This window comes from Balaenoptera musculus, chromosome 5 (assembly GCF_009873245.2).
Source record: "Balaenoptera musculus isolate JJ_BM4_2016_0621 chromosome 5, mBalMus1.pri.v3, whole genome shotgun sequence".
Classification (NCBI taxonomy): Eukaryota; Metazoa; Chordata; class Mammalia; order Artiodactyla; family Balaenopteridae; genus Balaenoptera; species Balaenoptera musculus.
The window spans coordinates 138,744,746-138,760,908 of NC_045789.1; the positions used below are offsets into that span (position 1 = coordinate 138,744,746).

The 16,163-nt window shown below is 60.8% G+C and overlaps 1 protein-coding gene across 7 annotated transcripts in view; it reads right to left on the reverse strand.

Moving 5' to 3' along the window:
• Nucleotides 1–5,784: 5,784 nt before the first annotated feature.
• The window catches only part of SH3BP2 (SH3 domain binding protein 2), a 36,107-nt gene continuing 25,728 nt past the window's right edge, over nucleotides 5,785–16,163 (reverse strand). For 4 of the 7 annotated variants that reach the window (XM_036853828.1, XM_036853829.1, XM_036853826.1 and 1 more), the window contains 11 exons: nucleotides 15,467–15,569; nucleotides 13,857–13,974; nucleotides 13,431–13,501; nucleotides 12,480–12,568; nucleotides 12,165–12,233; nucleotides 9,742–10,393; nucleotides 8,227–8,350; nucleotides 8,009–8,064; nucleotides 7,531–7,612; nucleotides 6,800–6,859; nucleotides 6,308–6,445 (listed from right to left, as the gene is read on the reverse strand). In XM_036853828.1, coding sequence (XP_036709723.1) covers nucleotides 6,308–6,445; nucleotides 6,800–6,859; nucleotides 7,531–7,612; nucleotides 8,009–8,064; nucleotides 8,227–8,350; nucleotides 9,742–10,393; nucleotides 12,165–12,233; nucleotides 12,480–12,568; nucleotides 13,431–13,501; nucleotides 13,857–13,974; nucleotides 15,467–15,569 — 1,562 coding nt within the window. Of the gene's footprint in view, nucleotides 6,446–6,799; nucleotides 6,860–7,530; nucleotides 7,613–8,008; nucleotides 8,065–8,226; nucleotides 8,351–9,741; nucleotides 10,394–12,164; nucleotides 12,234–12,479; nucleotides 12,569–13,430; nucleotides 13,502–13,856; nucleotides 13,975–15,466; nucleotides 15,570–16,163 lie in introns of all 7 variants that reach the window. The other 3 variants (XM_036853824.1, XM_036853827.1, XM_036853831.1) reach the window with 3 other exon arrangements.

Below are 16,163 nucleotides of genomic sequence, written 5' to 3' on the forward strand. Positions count from 1 at the left end.
TCTCGCACACTGCAATGAAGATATGGCACAGCCAAATAAATAAACATTAAAAAAAAAAGAAAAGAAATGGGCAAAGGACTTGAATAGAGATTAGTCCAAAGATATACAGATGGTCAATAAGCACATGAAAAGATGCTCAACATCACTAAGCATTAAACTGCAAATCAAAATCACCATGAGATACCACTTAACATCCATTAGGATTGCTATTATTTTTTAAAAAGAAAAGAAAAAGAAAATAAGTGTTGACAAGGATGTGGAGAAATTAGAACCCTTGTGCATTGCTGGTGGGAACATAAAATGGTGCAGCCACTGGGGAAAATGGTATGGTGGTTCCTCAAAAAGTTAAAGAATTACCATATGACGTAGCAATTCCACTTCCTGGTATATACCCAAAAGAACTGAAAAGAGACTCAACACTTATTTGTACATCCATGTTCATAGCAGCGTTATTAACAATAAACAAAAGATGGAAGCAACTCAAGTGTCGTTGACGGATGGATAACAAAATGTGGTCCATCCATACAATGGAATATTATTTCTTTCCTTAAAAAGGAGGGCTTCCCTGGTGGTGCAGTGGTTGAGAATCTGCCTGCTAATGCAGGGGACACGGGTTCGAGCCCTGGTCTGGGAGGATCCCACATGCCACGGAGCAACTAGGCCCATGAGCCACAACTACTGAGCCTGCGCGTCTGGAGCCTGTGCCCCGCAACAAGAGAGGCCGCGACAGTGAAAGGCCCGTGCACCGCGATGGAGAGCGGCCCCCGCTTGCCACAACTAGAGAAGGCCCTCGCATAGAAACGAAGACCCAACACAACCAAAAAATAAATAAATAAGTCAGGAGCTCTTTAAAAATAAAAAAAAAAGGAAATTCTGGGGCTTCCCTGGTGGCGCAGTGGTTAAGAATCCGCCTGTCAGTGCAGGGGACACGGGTTTGAGCCCTGGTCTGGGAAGATCCCACATGCCGCAGAGCAACTAAGCCCATGCACCACAACTACTGAGCCTGTGCTCTAGAGCCCGCGAGCCACAACTACTTAGCCCGCGTCTCACAACTACTGAAACCCACATGCCTAGAGCCCGAGCTCCACAACAAGAGAAGCCACCGCAACGAGAAGCCCGCGCACCACAACGAAGAGTAGCCCCTGCTCGCCCCAACTAGAGAAAGCTCTCACGCAGCAACAAAGACCCAATGCAGCCAAAAAATAATTAATTATTTTAAAAAAGAGGAAATTCTGACACATGCTACAGCATGGATGAATCTTAAAGACATTATGCTAAGTGAAATAAGCCAGTCACAAAAGGACAAATGATGATTCCACTTGTATGAGGGAACTAGAATAGTCAAATTCATAAGACGGAAAGTGGAATGGTGGTTGCCAGGGGCTGGAGGAGGGGGAATGGGGAGTTACTATTTAATAGATAGAGTTTCAGTTTTACAGGATGAAAAGAGTTATGGGGATGGATGGTGGTAGTGGTTCACAAGAACGTGAATGTACTTAATGCCACAGAACTGCATGCTTAAAATGGTTAATTTATATTATGTATATTTTATCATCATAAAAAAGTTTAAATGCTATTAAAGTACACCTTCCTTTTCCAAGAAAAAAAAAAGAAAAAAGAAATACTGTCTTGTGTAGGAGTTAAAAAAAAAAACACACAAAACTAGACACATACAACAATAAATATCAAGTAATGAGGACCTCAATGAAGTTAAAAGTTACCTGAAGGGAATTCCCTGGCGGTCCAGTGGTTAGCACTCCATAATTCCACTGCAGGGGGCACAAGTTCCATCCCTGGTCAGGGAACTAGATCCCACAGGCATGCCACAAGTGAGAGTTCGCATGCCACAACAAAGGAGCCCACATGCCACAACTAAGACCCGGCACAACCAAATAAATAAATAAATAAAAATTTTAAAAAATAGTTGGCATGGTGTTATTTGGGTGGTGTCATCCAATAAACTAAATTTGAAAAGAAAAAAAAAGACATAATTAAGCAACAGTAAGTAAGAGAGCTTGGTACTGGCATAGAAACAGACAGACAAATGGAACAGAACAAAGAGTCCAGCCACAAACCTACACATATATGGATATATGGCAAGTGGCATTGCAGATGGTTGGGGAAGGGACAGGTTATAAATAAATGATGCAGGGGTAGGTGGGGTAACCCTATGGGGGGAAAATGAAAGTGAATCCTTATCTCTTGCTATGTGCAAAAAACAATTATTCAGTGGAGGAGATATATATGACACATGTTGCTGACAATATTGAGGTTATATAAAGAATTCTTATAGATTAATAAGAAAACAACAGGAAAATAAGCAAAAGATTTGAATAGACACTTCACAGGAGAGAAAATCAAAATGGTTAGTAAATACATGAATATGTGCCCAAGCTCATTAGTAATTAGCTAAATGCAAATTAAAGCCATAATTAAACACCCACCAGATTGGCAAAGATGAAGAAAAGTCTGACAATACCAAGTGTTAGCAAGGATGTGGAACCAAGGGAAGTCTCTTTTACTGCAAAATTCTTGGAAAACAGTGAAAGGCCCTAGAACTCAGGAGTCAGACTCCTGGGTACATACTCTATAGACACTTGTGCACACACGCATCACAAACACAGATAAGACTGTTCCTAGTAGCACTGTCTGTGATTGTCCCAAACTACAAACAAACTAAATGTCCATCCACAGTAAAATGGATCCGTGAACCAGTGTCAATGGAACAGTTTTCAGCAACGAATCTGAACAAACTACAGCTACGCACAGCAACCTGGACAAATCTCAAAGACGTAACGAGCAGAAGCCAGACGCCAAAGCTTGCACCTGTATGATTCCATTCACATAAAGTGCGAAAACAGGAAAGCACTGTGATGGATGAAGGTTTCATAGCAAAACAGGAATGTGAGCCTCCCCAAAGCGAGGGCAGGGGTTACTTGTGAGAGAGGAAGGGGGTGGTGCTGAGCTCGGCAGGGTACACGGGGGCTGGTTCACTTCATAGCAATTTGTTACGCTGTACACTTGTGTTGTTCACTTTTCTGAATGTTTCATTCCACCGGAAATGAAAGGAAAAAGGAGGTGCCTCAGCTCTGAGTAGCTCAGAGTGTGACCAGGGATGCAGCTGGAGGGCAATGCAGGGGCAGCTGTCAGGCGGCCTCTGAGGTTTCTGAGGAGCAAAGGAAGTCTGAGGGAGGCAGATGGGTCAGGTCTGCTTTGCATCCCACGACTCTCCCTCCTGAGAGAGTGCTGGTGGCTTGATGCGGGATGGCCACTAGCAACCGTCTCCGGGGCACAGACAGGGGGCCCGATGTGTGTGCAGGCTGCCCAGCCAGGGGCTCCTCGCTGCTGAGTCACAGCCAGAGACAGGCTGTGGCCTGCCCCTCACGGCCCCTCTAGAGACGCACAGATCTGGTTCAAGTGCCAGCTCTGCCTGATGTTCCCTGGGTGGCCTTGCTGTCCTCTATGCCATGCCCTCCAGAGGCCAGCCCAGTGCAGCCCAGCTGGACGAGAAGCCCCTTGGGCCCAGGCCCCTGGTGCTCAGCCTGGGGTGCCAGAAGCTCCCCCTCGGACCAGCAGGGGGTGTCCACGCAATGTGACCCAGAATCGGGGTTGGGACTGGGAGCAACTCTGGCTTGTTTTGTGAGGTCTCTTCTGGTTCTAAAAACATCTTTTGACAATAAAAATCTCTATGAACAGAAGGTACAGAGGCTCACTGCACTCCTTCTGATTAACTGCAGGAAAAGTAAAACCATGTTCAGTGCTCAGCTTGGAGAAGCTTCCCAAAGTGTCCAGGGCCCTCTTCCCTGGCACAGGAATTGAACCATCTCTGGACTCACCATCAGGCTGGGCAGGTCAGCAAAGCCTCTCTGAGCCTCAGTTTCCCTATCTGTAAGGTGAGGGAGCAGCACAGCGCCTTGGGTGGGGCCCCCGTCAGTTTACCCACAGACTGGGGCTGGGAGGGCAGAGCAGTGAGACAGGTCAGTCTTGTCCCCCGCGGAGCTGTGGCCCCCTCGGTGGGTGAAGGCATGCCCAGAACCCCGGGAGGCAGGATAACCAGACACCCTGCAATGACTGTCCAAGGCTGCGCGGGTGGCAGGGAGCTAGGCGGGGGCCAGGGTCTGGGCTCAGCAGTGAAGGACAGATCACAGGGCTGCGTCTAGAATCCAGGCCTCTCTGAGCCTGGGTTTTCTCACCTGTAAAACAGTTTGCCTGGAGGGCAGCTGCTATTAGACCTAAGTCAAGTGTGCAGCTCAGCACCTTGAGTACAGTAAGTGCTCAGCCAGTGGTAACCACCCTCCAGCCCTACGTGAGGAATAGAACATTCATGGCAGGTCTCGGGGGAGTGGGACCCCTTCCAGCCCCTCCTGCGTGCTGGAGGACGGTGCCTGGGGCCCCATCCACTACCCTCCACACACACACTCTAGCAACCGAGGCCCTGGGCCTGGGGTGTGAACTCACAAAGAGGAGGGCAGCTGTCCCGGCAGGCCCTGGGCTGGGCCTCTAGCAGAGACAGGCCTCATCTGTCCAGGCAGCCAGAAGGACCTATCACCTGGCTCTGGACACCAGAACCCCCCGACCTTCCAGCTCAGGGGTCTTCAAGTATGAGCTGCCTGCCAAGTGGCTGCATGTCAGCTAAAAGCATTAGTGTCCTGTGTCCTACAGCCATCAGCAGCACAGCAGACCCCGGACACTGCTGCAAACGGCTTCTGATTTCCCAGGAAGGGAAACTGCCAGCCACAGCGGGGACTGGTGTGCGTCACTGGGCTCGGGGCAGTGGAGTGCAACCGCAGGAAAGAGGAACTGCTGGCTTCCCACAGCGGCTGCGGAAGGAGCAGCAGGGGCTCTGGCGCCCCCACCTCCACCGGGCGGCTGCAGAAGAAACATCTGTAGAGATGGTGCTGGACACTCGGTTCCCGGGAGGAGACTGGCTGCTGTCTTCCCCGCTCCACCTCCAGGAGCCTCCCACCTGACTGGACTCCTCTCTCCTCCTCCAGCGAACCACCACCTCACCCCAGGACATGCCCAGGGCAGGGGAGGGGACGTCCAAAGGGCCTTCCTCCGGAACCATTAATCAATGGCTAGTGGGCACACGGGCTCTTGTGGCTTGGCTTCTACATCGCAAATTCCTCGTTCCCAGCAAAAAGTGCAGCGAGGGGCAAATGACCCTGGGTTCCCTGCCAGCCCCAACACCCAGTTGAGTCTGTTTTTATGAGGAAAAAAAAAAAATTCCAGCCTGGATGGCCACGCCAGGGAGAGCAGCCTGCTGGAATTCCATGGCAGGAAGCATGGGGATGATGGGTGCTGGGCCTGCACCAGGCATGGACCAGAGGACTTGGGCATCTGGGTGCCGCTGTCCCCACCCAGCCCCGGCCGACACAGGGCCTACTCTTCCTGCAGCACTGTAGCCATTACTTCCTCCAGGAAGTCTTCCTGGAGCCCCCAGCTGGGTTGCAAGCTCCCAGCCCCTGCACACCCCGCTGCTGTGGACGGTGGGCGCTGTGCATACCTTCTGCCCAGTTGTCTCCCAGTAACCACTGGTTAAGCCAACGAATGACCCAATTACTGATGTGAGGAGCCTTTAACTCTGTAGCCTCACTGCCCTGGACCTGACTTCTGGCAGCAGAACCTGGCGTTTTGGATACAGGCTCTGGGCCCAGACTGTCCAACTTTTTGGGTCCTGTTCTGTTACCAGCTGTGGACCCAAGGGTAAGTCATTTAGCGCCCTGTGGCCTAGAAAACAAGACCACCTCCTAGAGGTCCCGTGAGCTGACCTGCTACACTCAACACTTGGATGCTGGTGTGGGTACTCAGTAAGGCCGGCCATGCCCTCTTCCCAGTGCAGCCCTGGCCACCGGGGCAAATGTCATCTGTGCTTTATTGTGCGGCACCAGCCCCTCACGGAGCCTGCGTTGTAGCGTTCCTGGGGGGTCCAGCCCCTGCCCCCACCCCAAATACCCCAGCCCTGCCCAGCTCCCAGCCCAGTGCCGGGGAGGCGTGCCGGGGGTACCAGAATTTCTGTAAATCAAGTCCAGGCTGGGCTCAGTCCTGGGCTCCTGGGAGGTGGGCAGGGTGAGACAGGAGAGCCCCACACAATTCTCTGGAGCCCAGTGCCTGGCCAAGCCCCGGGGACCCAGCCTGCTGGGCGGGGCCTGGCCTGGCAATCTCTGTGAGGTGTCCACTGGGGAGGCCCCGGGTCAGAGCATGGTGCTGGCTCCCGCGCGTCCTCCCGTGCAGGCCCGTCTCCTTCTGCGTGGCCCAGGGCTGTGGCCCCGTGGCCGTGTCTGCCCCGCAGCGCGCAGTACAGGTGTCACCTGGGCCGGGCGTAACCGTAGGGATGCCGCAGCAGCAGGCTCTGGTGGCCTGGCAGCACGTGAGTGTGGTAGTGTTCCACCAGGCTGCCCACGCTCACAAACAGGACCTCGCCCTCCAGGTAGGACTTCGCCTCCTGGGTGGGGAGTGGGGCAGGGTCAGAGGGGCCGGCCAGCCGGCCCTCCCTGCAAGACGGGGCGGTCGGCAGTAACGCTCTGCCCAGGGGACGCCGGCCAGGTCTGTAAATAAGCCTAGGCCGAAGGATGATCACCCCATCTCCTCTAGGGTCAGTGGAGGACACAGAGAAGCCAGGGGAGGGGGGAGGTGGGGCCGTGGACAGAGGGGAGGGCGGAGGAGGGGTGTTTGGGGGTGCTGGCCTCAGACCACCCACTACCTATGCTCTCCCAGGGAGACTCTGCCCTGACCCCAGCCAAGCCCCGGACCAGGGCTCCCCTCCCGCCCAGGGCCCTCGGGTAGGCAGCCCGCTCACCTTCTCAAAGATGCGGTAGTTCCTCACTTTGCTGGAGGTTTCGTCCCACACGACCAGAACCTGCGGGGAGAGGAGCGGGCAGAGGATGGCTCACTCACCTCAGGAAAGACATAGACTCGGGGTGCGGGGGCAGCAGCGTCGAGGCTGGGTCCCTGGGGGAGGGTCACCCTGCCCGTGGACAGCAGGGTCAGGATGGGCGGCCCCTTGCCCCGGGACTCCTGCCCTCAGAGAGTCTGCTGAGACGTGAATGACAGTAGCAGGTGCCTGGTCCACACTAGGACCATCTCCGACACTCAAGGGGAAACAGGCTCAGTGAGGTCACACGAGTCACCCTTGGAGGGGCACAGGCAGAGCCAGCAGACATCCTAACGTTCCCACGGCCCCAAGCAGCCTCCCCTTCAAAGAGCAGGAAGGGGAACCCCCTACCCCGTCAGAGCCCCGGGCCCCCCCAGCGCTTCCTGTGCCTCACGCCCTTGCTGGGGAGTGGGCATCACTGCAGATGGTGCTGAGTTCCTGAGAATGGATGGGGAGGAGGGGGCTGTAGACCTCAAGGATGGAGCTCGGTTGAGAAGCCAAGTAAGAGGCTGCGTGGGGAAATGAGCTACGAACTGCAGAGTCCTGCGCTCGCCTGTCAGCCTGGGTGTGTAGAGAGTGGCAGACCCCACAACGCAGCCATCCTGGGGGCCTCTGCACAGCAGGGTGGCGGCTGACCATCCTCCCTGGGTGCCTACCTTCCCCGACTTGGTGGAGGAGTTCCGGATGCAGTAGAGGCCATCCAGGGGCTCTCCCCGGGGGCTCGTGGCTTTGAACAGCCTAGAAGAACACAGCCGTGCGAACAGGTGAGCCCCCCTCGGACAGCTCTCTCAAGGACCCTCCAGCCCCAGCCCCACGTGGCTTTCTGTCGTCCCAGATTCTGCAGCTCAGGTTCCGAGAGCACTGGGGACCACGAGGGCCGGCCGCACAGAGCCCAGGGCAAGGCCAGAGCAGGGGCTGAGCTGGGAGGAGTCGTTCTTTCACCGGGTTTCTCATAGCACTCAGCTGTGTTCTTGTGCCAGTAACTGCCCAGCACCGAGGCTGGAGAGGGGGACCGAAAAGCAGGAAGACCGGAGGGTGAGTGTGCGTGTGTGCGTGCGTGTGTGTAGCCGGGGTGGCAGAGAACCTCAGGTCTGCCAAGACAAGGCCTTGGAGAAAGAAGAGCTTCACACTGACCTTTCCACTTCGCAAGATTCCGTGGTGTTGATGAAAACTGAGCTGGGCAGCGGCACCTGGAGGGAGGCCAGCGTGGTCAGCGGCAAGGTCTGGGTGGGGCTTTCCCCGCTGGCTGCCCGCCTGTGCCGGGAGCCGGGGCTCTGCGCCGTGCTCCGTGCCCCCAGCTCTCCCGCAGCCGCCCACCCCGCCTGAGGTCTGGGCGCTCCGCTCGGCCTTGCCTTCTCGTAGTCCTCGTCCGAGTCCTCCCCACCAGTGTCCGCCTGCGGCGTGTCCGCCTGCGTGGGTTTCCGGGGTTTTTCAAAGGAGAAGCTCCTGAAACTCTGCCCGTCGGGGGGTGATCGCCTGGAAGGGGAGCAAAGAGAGGAAGGCCGTGTCACTGCCAGACGTGGGACAGGCCCCCTCTGCTCGCCTCCAGACGCTGCTCCCCGTGCCCTCCAAGTGACCACACCAAGCCTCGGGACCCATGAGGTCTGGCACCTGCAGCCCTGGTGGCTGTCAAAGGCTCAGGACCACAGAGCTCTGGAGGGGTCCACGCTGACCGCCCTGGGGTGGCAGGAATCGCCTGATGCCTGGCAGCCTGAGCCGGGGTCACCGGCAAGGGGGGTCCTGGGCGCCAGACGCTGTGGGCAAAGGGCCCAGCTCTGCCACTGACCAGCTCTGTGACCTCAGCCAAGTCGCACTCCTCCCAGAGCCACGGGGGATGGATGTGAATGGGTCGAGCGGAAGGGACACGCCCCTCACTGTGGCCACATGGTCCGAGCCTCCAAGGCTTCAGGGAGGGTTAAAGGAGGCCACCCTGGGACGGGCTGCCAGGCTGTGGGTGAGGCTGTGCTGTGGACGATCAGCCCTGGCACACGCAGCCCCGTGGCACTCAGGTCCAGATCCAGAGCTCATGAACACATGAGCCAGCCTACAACTCTGCGGCCCCTCACGAAACAGAACCATCAGTGTGCCAAGGGGTCCTCCCAGGCACTTCCCCACGGGTGGCAGTGCTAACAGAGCCCTAGGGAGAAGGGTGCCGTGGTCAAGGGTGCTCAGGAAGAACCGTGCTAGTGCACCCGCCCAGGCTCCCCCCTGGGGCTCCCAGAGCCTTCACTGCTGAGGGCCCTACGGGCTGTGGGTGTGATGACACGCCGGTCTCCCGGCACTGCCCAGCAATAAAGCTGAAAGTGTTTCAAGCAGGACTCGAGGTGAGTTACACACACGTTCCACATTCCACTGGGAACTGGCAGGTTCCCAGTCGGGAAGGGCACAAAGGCAGCCTCGGGGGCGTCAGAGCCAGGGTGGCATCTGGAGCCCCAGACAGGGCCGGGAAGGGCACTTCTGGCTCAGGAGGGCTCAGTCCCACACCTCCCCACAGCGCCGGTCCCTGGGCAGGCTGGCAGTGCCTGGAGGGCCCTCACTGCACGGCAGGGGCTCTGGGAGGCCGGGGTCCCCAAAGCCCCGCCTCGCTCACTGCTCCCCAAGGCAGCCACGGGCTCCAGGCTCACCACCCACAGGGCTGGACCTCAAGGGCCAGGCGGGACCCCCCCCCAGGAACCCCTGTGTCAGGTGTAGGGGAGGCCGTTCAGCTTAGGCAGCCCAGGACCGTCAAGGCGCCTTCCTCCCCCCACCCAGGCCAGGGCCGCCTGGCGCCCGTCATGGGCTGCGTGCCAGAGGCAGGGAGGCTGGGTCGCCGGTGGGAAGACAGGCTGGAGAGGGGTCCCGGTGGCACCAGTGCGGCACAGACTCACTGGAGGTGGGGGAGGGGCGGCTTTTCTGTCCTGGGCAGGATCGCGGGCCGGGCTGTGGCCTCGGGCGTGGGCAGCTTCAGTGCAGGAGGCCGGGGGGCCGCGGCGGGCACGAAGAGTCCGGGCTTGGCTGCCTCCCTCGGGGGGGCGCCTTCAGCCATCTTCAGGAGCTTGGGCTTGTTGGCCGGCACGGGAGGGGGCTCAGGTGTGGGTGGCCCCCGAGGGGACAGGTGGAAGGACCTGAGCTTGTCACAGTTCCTGGAGGTGGCAGCGGCTGCACTGGCAGAGCTAGAGGGAGAGCTGGCGCTGTGGCCAGGGACCCGGGGCTCTGGGCCGGGGCTGGTGTCCTCGTGGAAGCAAGGTGGCTTCCGGCTGGGCACGGCGGGAAGGCCGCCCAGTGGGGGGTCACTCACCCTCCGGGAGGGGGCGGGCACCCTGGGGCCGGGCTCGAGCCGCCTCGGGCCCAGCAGCTCCCTCCTGGAGTCCTCGGGGGCCGGGCCGGCATCGGGAAGGCTGCGCTTAGGGGGTGCGGGTGGCAGCAGAGGGCCTGGACCCTTGGAGAGAAAGGAGTGGGTCCGGGGCACATCAGAGAAGACGGGCTTCCTGGGCGTGGGCACCGGAGGTGGGGGGTAGGCCGGTGGGTGGATCAGGGCATCTGCAGAGCAAGGAGACCCATCTGGTGAGCGAGCGTCCCCTGCTGGAGGCCGGAGCAGCACCACCTCTGCCGGCAAGGGACGGCCAGGGCCAAGCAGGCGTGCAACCCCTCAGCCCCCAGCCCCCCAGGCTGGCCGCCCGCCCTACAGCCCCGATGCCCAGCACTCCCGATGCACCCTTCCTTCTGGGACCCTGGCCCAGCCCAGGCCGCCCGGCCCTCCCTCTCTGTCCTCCATACGGCAGCCTGTGCAAACTTCCTGAAGCCCGGGTGTCACATCAGGAGCCTTCAGCTTCCGGGGGAGTGGGTCGGGGCGAGAAAGAGAAGGGGCAAGGAAGCCTCCCAGGACTGGGCCTCAGCTGGGGCGGCTGGGATTCCCACTAACAGAGGTGAGGAGGAAGGGCGGGAGCAGGCTGGGGGAAGCTGGGGGTTGGGTTTGCTCCTAACAAGTTGACAGCGCCGTGAGACATCCAGGGGACGTCGAGTGGACTCCAGGGGCCCAGGCCCAGAGTTCAGAGGAAAGGCCCCGGCTGGAAATGTCAGGAGTCAACAGCCTGTTGATGACACTGGCTGTGGCCCAGGAGGGACAGGAGAGGAGCGGGCCAGGCCTGAGCCCCAGGGTCGTGCGCATGGGCACCCCAGGCAGCACAGGGCTGGGCGGGAGGGGACCCGGAGCACGAGGTGTCTGGGGCTGGCGAGGCAGGTGGGGGCAGGGAGGGGGCCCCGGGGCCAAGTGCCACCCTCGGGCGCTGGGGTGGGAACCCTGACGAGAGACGTTCCGGGAGAGGAGCCGGGAGTGTGCAAGCAGGTGTGCAGGGGCACTGGCCCCTGGAGGTCCAAGGTGCGGATGAGAGTAAGGCCTCCGTGGGCTCTCTCCAGCCAGGGCTGGGGCAGACGGAGGCAGGGCTTCACCAGGGCTGCGGTCACAGGCCCAAGAGAAGGGAGAGCGAAGCGGGCGAGCGAGGGCGCAAAGACCAGAGGATGGACGAGGGTCTGATGTGGGCTCGGTGCTGGCCTGCAGGTCCTAGTGGGCTGAAGGCCTGTGGGAGCTGGGGCCCCAGAGGGAGGGAGCCAGTGGGAGGGAAGAGGGCTGGCCCCGGGTGCACCTGAGGGAGGCACAGCTAAGAGGAGGCCACGAGGAGTTGAGGGGAGCAGAAGACAAGGTGGCTGGAGAGGAGGCCAAGGAACAGGGAGTCCCCGGCCATGATGAAATCAGCAAGAACCAGAGGAGCTGGGGGAGGAGCACTGGGGGTGGAAGGAATAGTGAGTGATGGGACAGACGGCAGGACAGAGGTATGGCCCTCCCCACCGCCCCCATCCCTGCGCTTCCCTGGGATGCCTGGTGCAAGCCTGTCCCCCTTGCCGGGCCGAGCGCTCTGGAGGGTGGGGCAGCTGAGTGACCATCTGGCCACAGGTGCTCACGGAGAGCTATCCTCCCTCCCTGTTCTCAGCCCCCAGGGCCAGCCCTGGCTCAGCATCCCACGCGTGGGGCTCCCCCTCACCCATCTCTGCACCGCCCCTCCTCCTCCCAGGCTAACTGGAGGAGGTCAGAGGGCAGGTGAGCAGAGCCAGCCTCTTCTGCTCTGTTCCTCCCAATATTTGGGCTGAAGGAGCAAAACTGAGGCCCGAGGTGGAGACAGTCGGGCCTCAGGCCACCCAGAGCCGTGCCCAGGCTGACACCCCCGGCCCGGGGCGGGGGGGGGGCCTCTGCTCCAGGCCCCAGTCCTGTTCTCTACTCCCAGCGCTGCCCAGGCCCACCGGCCGCCCCGCCTACCCTCGGGCTTCCCGGGCTCCGGGCAGTCGGGCTCCATGTATGAGTCGTCCTCATCGTCGTGCTCGTAGTCTGTGGGGCAGATGCAGGGTCGGACTCAGGGCCACCAGGCCAGGGGCACCCAGGCCGGGGCTCTCAGGACCTCGCTCCCTCAGGGGGGCCTGGGGCCAGGATGAGGTGGGCAGGATGGGAACCCAAGACCCAGGCTGCCTGGGGAAGCCGAAGGGACGGAGCAGCGAGGCCAGCCAGCTACGTCTCCCTCCTGGGCAGCAGCCAGGCGTGGAGAGACGGCGGGCAGAGGATGGGGACGCGCCTCACCTTCATTGTCAGTGGGGTACGGAGAGAGGCTGAGGTCCACGGGCCGCTCGATCGCACCGTAGAAGCTGTCTGTGTCCGAGCTGGAGTCGCTGAGCGCAGGGCGGGCGGGGCAGTGAGTACCGGGCAGCGGGTCTCCTGCACTCACACTCTCGGACACGCAGACAGACACACACACGTACAGACACAGACGCAGCCACGTGCACGTGGACACTCAGACACGCGGATGCAGACACACAGATAAACACGAGAACACACACGGACACGTGCGGACACAGAAAGATCTAGACAGCCATATACACACAAAGCAAGGGCAGACAAGGGGACTGGAGGCTGTGGTGTCTCCCTCCTCAGCCCCACCGTGGGTCTCGCCACAAGCACACCCCTGACCGCCCAGACGGTGCCAGGCCTCAAGGCTGGGCCCACGTCCCCACCTGCTCCTGCCCTGGGGGCTCAGGCAGGGGCCTGCGGGCAGCCTAGGTGTGCGCAGCCCTACCTGGGCCTCCCTATCCTCATCTCTGAAAGGACTGGATGGATGCAGTTCCCGCCCAGAGAGCCCCTGCTGCTTGTTGAGCCACCTCACCGTGCGGTCACCAACACCCGACAGGCTGGGCCACTGCCCTGGGGACTGACTCTGGTCTCACTCCCTAGTGAGGGGCACTGGGAACCCAAAGGCCTGAGCTGCTAGAAATGCCGGGCTTCCTTGACGGGCAAGTAAAAGCACGTGTAATCCCCAAACAGGAACTACCAATGGAGTGCACGCATACACATGTTTACACACTCGGGTGCACACACACAGGTGCACACCCCGCACACACGTGGCCCAGCTGGCACCTTCAGAAAAGCCTTCAAGGAGCGGATTCTGGGCCAAGCCCCCAGGGGTCGGGAGGCAGGCACACGTGTCAAGTCCAGGGCCCCAGTGACACCCGGCCACCATCACACTCCCAGGCCCACCTGGCATCCGGAGGCAGCTCCTTCTTCTCATGGAAGTGGCCAATCTCCCTGCGCAGCAAGGCCATCCAGCTCTGCGGGTCAGTCAGGCCCTCAGCGGGCATGATGCGGCCCAGGGGAGGAACCCACCCTCATCCCTCCTCCCCTGCCCACACTGGCTGGTCTGTGTCGACCACCAAGTTTGGGGAAGACGACCCTGGCTGGCCCTTCCGGGGCCGCGGCCCCCCTTCAGCCCACCCAGGGTTCCTCCTGAGACAGCGTGCTCTGAGTGTGACGGGGCTGGCGCCAGGCCCTGGGCGTGAGGACCGGAGACTGGGGGGCGGCACCCACCCAGCTGCCCATGCCCCAGCCATGGCCCCTCAGGGCCTGGACGGGGACCCTGATAGTTCCCCGTCCCCACAAGGCAGGTCCAAGCCGGCCCCCCATCACCTTGCGCTCGTCCTCAGAGGAGGCAGAGAAGAGCCACGTGCGGTGCTTCTTGCTGATGTGGACGATCTTGAAGGGGAAGACGTTGCTGGACGTCGTCTCCTCAGCTGCCCGCATCACCCTGAGGGCAGTGCCAGTGGTCACCATGCGGCCCATGCCCGCAGGGACGGCCCAAGCACAGCCCCGCCCCTGGACAGGTCTTGGCACCCAGCACCACGCCCCGAGGGACACGGGAAGATCTGGACGGTCGGCCCATCGATGCTGCTGGCTGAAGGCCTGGATGCGTCAGGCAGAAGGAAGCGTGTGGGCAAGGGTGGGCAGTGAGCGGAGGGCGCAGGGGTCCAGGAGGGCTTCCAGGGAGCAGCGCGTGCAGGGCTCTGAGACGAGGACATGCCACCCTCGCTGCCCACCAATGCTACTTTATTGGATGCCTCGGGCCCCGCCTGGCCCCTGGCCTACCTCCTGGGGACCCTCATGGGGCTCGTGTCACCCTCAGCCCTGCCCCTGCTGCCAGGTGGCTGGCCTGAGAACATTTCAGGGAAGTGACTCACTGTGGCCGCTCCTGCAGCCAGGACATGGGGTTTGCGTAGAGATCACAAAGTCTACCATGGGGGGCGCTGTCAGGCTGGGCGCCTGGGGCAGGTGTGTCCATCCGGCCCATCAGAGGGCCTGGACCATCCCCTGCTGCAAGGCTGCACTCCCACCAGGCCAGGGGTGGTGTGTTTGGGGAAAGGAAATGTCCCTCCCCAGGGGACCCCAGAGCTCTGATCCACCAGTGCCCGCTGGCAGCCACAGGGCCCTGGAGCCTCCCCCGGCCTCCACCTGGGGGTTGGGCACTGGGCTGGGTGCTTGGGGCAAGTTTCCCTACTGAGCTTGTGGCCAGCATGTGAGTGCAGGCCTAGAGTCACTCCCCAAGGGCACCAGTCCTGCCACTGACACCACGGGACACTCAGGTTCTCATAGGCAGGAAGGGCTGGGCCCTCCCGGGGGGCAGGAGGCACAGACTAATGCCATTGTGTGCAGGGCCTGGGTGGTGTGACACCAAGACCTAAAGCCAGGAATCACATTTGACCCCCTCCCCCCACACCGTGCAGGCCCCTGAGGCCGTGGGAGGGCCCACACGTGCCAACATGCCCCATCCCCCGGGGTGGGGGTGGGGGGAGGCCCAGTGCCCACGAGTCAGAGAGCTCCTTGAGGGCAGGCTCGTGGCCAACTGATAGACTGGCAGCCCACAGCGGGGAACTGGCCCCAGCCTGGGAGGCCCCGGGAGCCAGGGGGGCCTGGGGCAGGGCCTGGGGTAGTGGGCTGGGCTCTTGGCCAGAAGGAGGCGGAGATGGTTGAGGGGGAAAAGGTGGGGAGGAAGGAGGGATGCAGAAGTCACTGGGGACTCTGGAGAGCAGGCTGTTGCAACCCTTGAGGCTGATAAAGCGGCAGGAAGCCCCAGCCTCGTCCCCAGGCCCTCGGCAACGGCCTGAGGCCAGGATGGAGCGCAGAGGCCGGACCCGTCCGAAGGGCTGGGGGTGTGAACCATCTCAGGAAAGCCTGGACTTGCCTTGGGTGGGAACCGGGGCGAACCCGCCGGCCGTGGGGCTGGGGGTCAGTGGGGCACTTACCGGTTGTAGCCACTCAGCGAGAAGGCGCCCTGCGGGGAGGCGGACGTGCTGCTCTTGAAGTAGTAGATGCAGCGCTTGTGGATGATGACGAAGCGCAGGGGCCCTGCGAGCGGGGCGGCGGGGCGAGGGCAGGGGCTGAGCCTCTGGGCAGGCCCCACTCCAGGGACCACGCCTGGAGGCCCTGGGCGACTCCAGGCCAGGCCTCCTGCCGCCTCCCCAGGAGTCTACCATGGGGCCAAATGCTGACAGAGGGATGGGCATGCTGGTCCCTCCAGGGCAGGGGACATTCAGGGGGCCGTGTGGCGCTACCACAGGCCCCAGGGACAAGGGACTAAAGTGGCTCGAGGAAGGGTAGAGCCAGGGCCAGAGGCCCAGGGAGGCCACAGAGCCGCCTTGCTGCGTGGAGCGAGGCTAGGGGCAAAGAAGCCCAGAGATCTTGCCAACAAGAGCCACTGGTGTGGAGCCAGTTATGGTGAGAACCCCCGGGGCTACTGCCCCATCCCTGAGCAGCCCCTCCCAGGCCTGGAGGCGGCTCATTTACAGCCCCTCCTTGGAGGCTCCCCGTTCAAAGAGGAGAGCAGACCAATCGGAGCCCACAGAGAAACCAAACCCGTCAGCCTGGGGCACCTCAACCAGGCAGCACAGGGCCAGGGAGTCCCTGGCAAAGGGCACAGCTTGAGCAAAGGCATGGGATGCT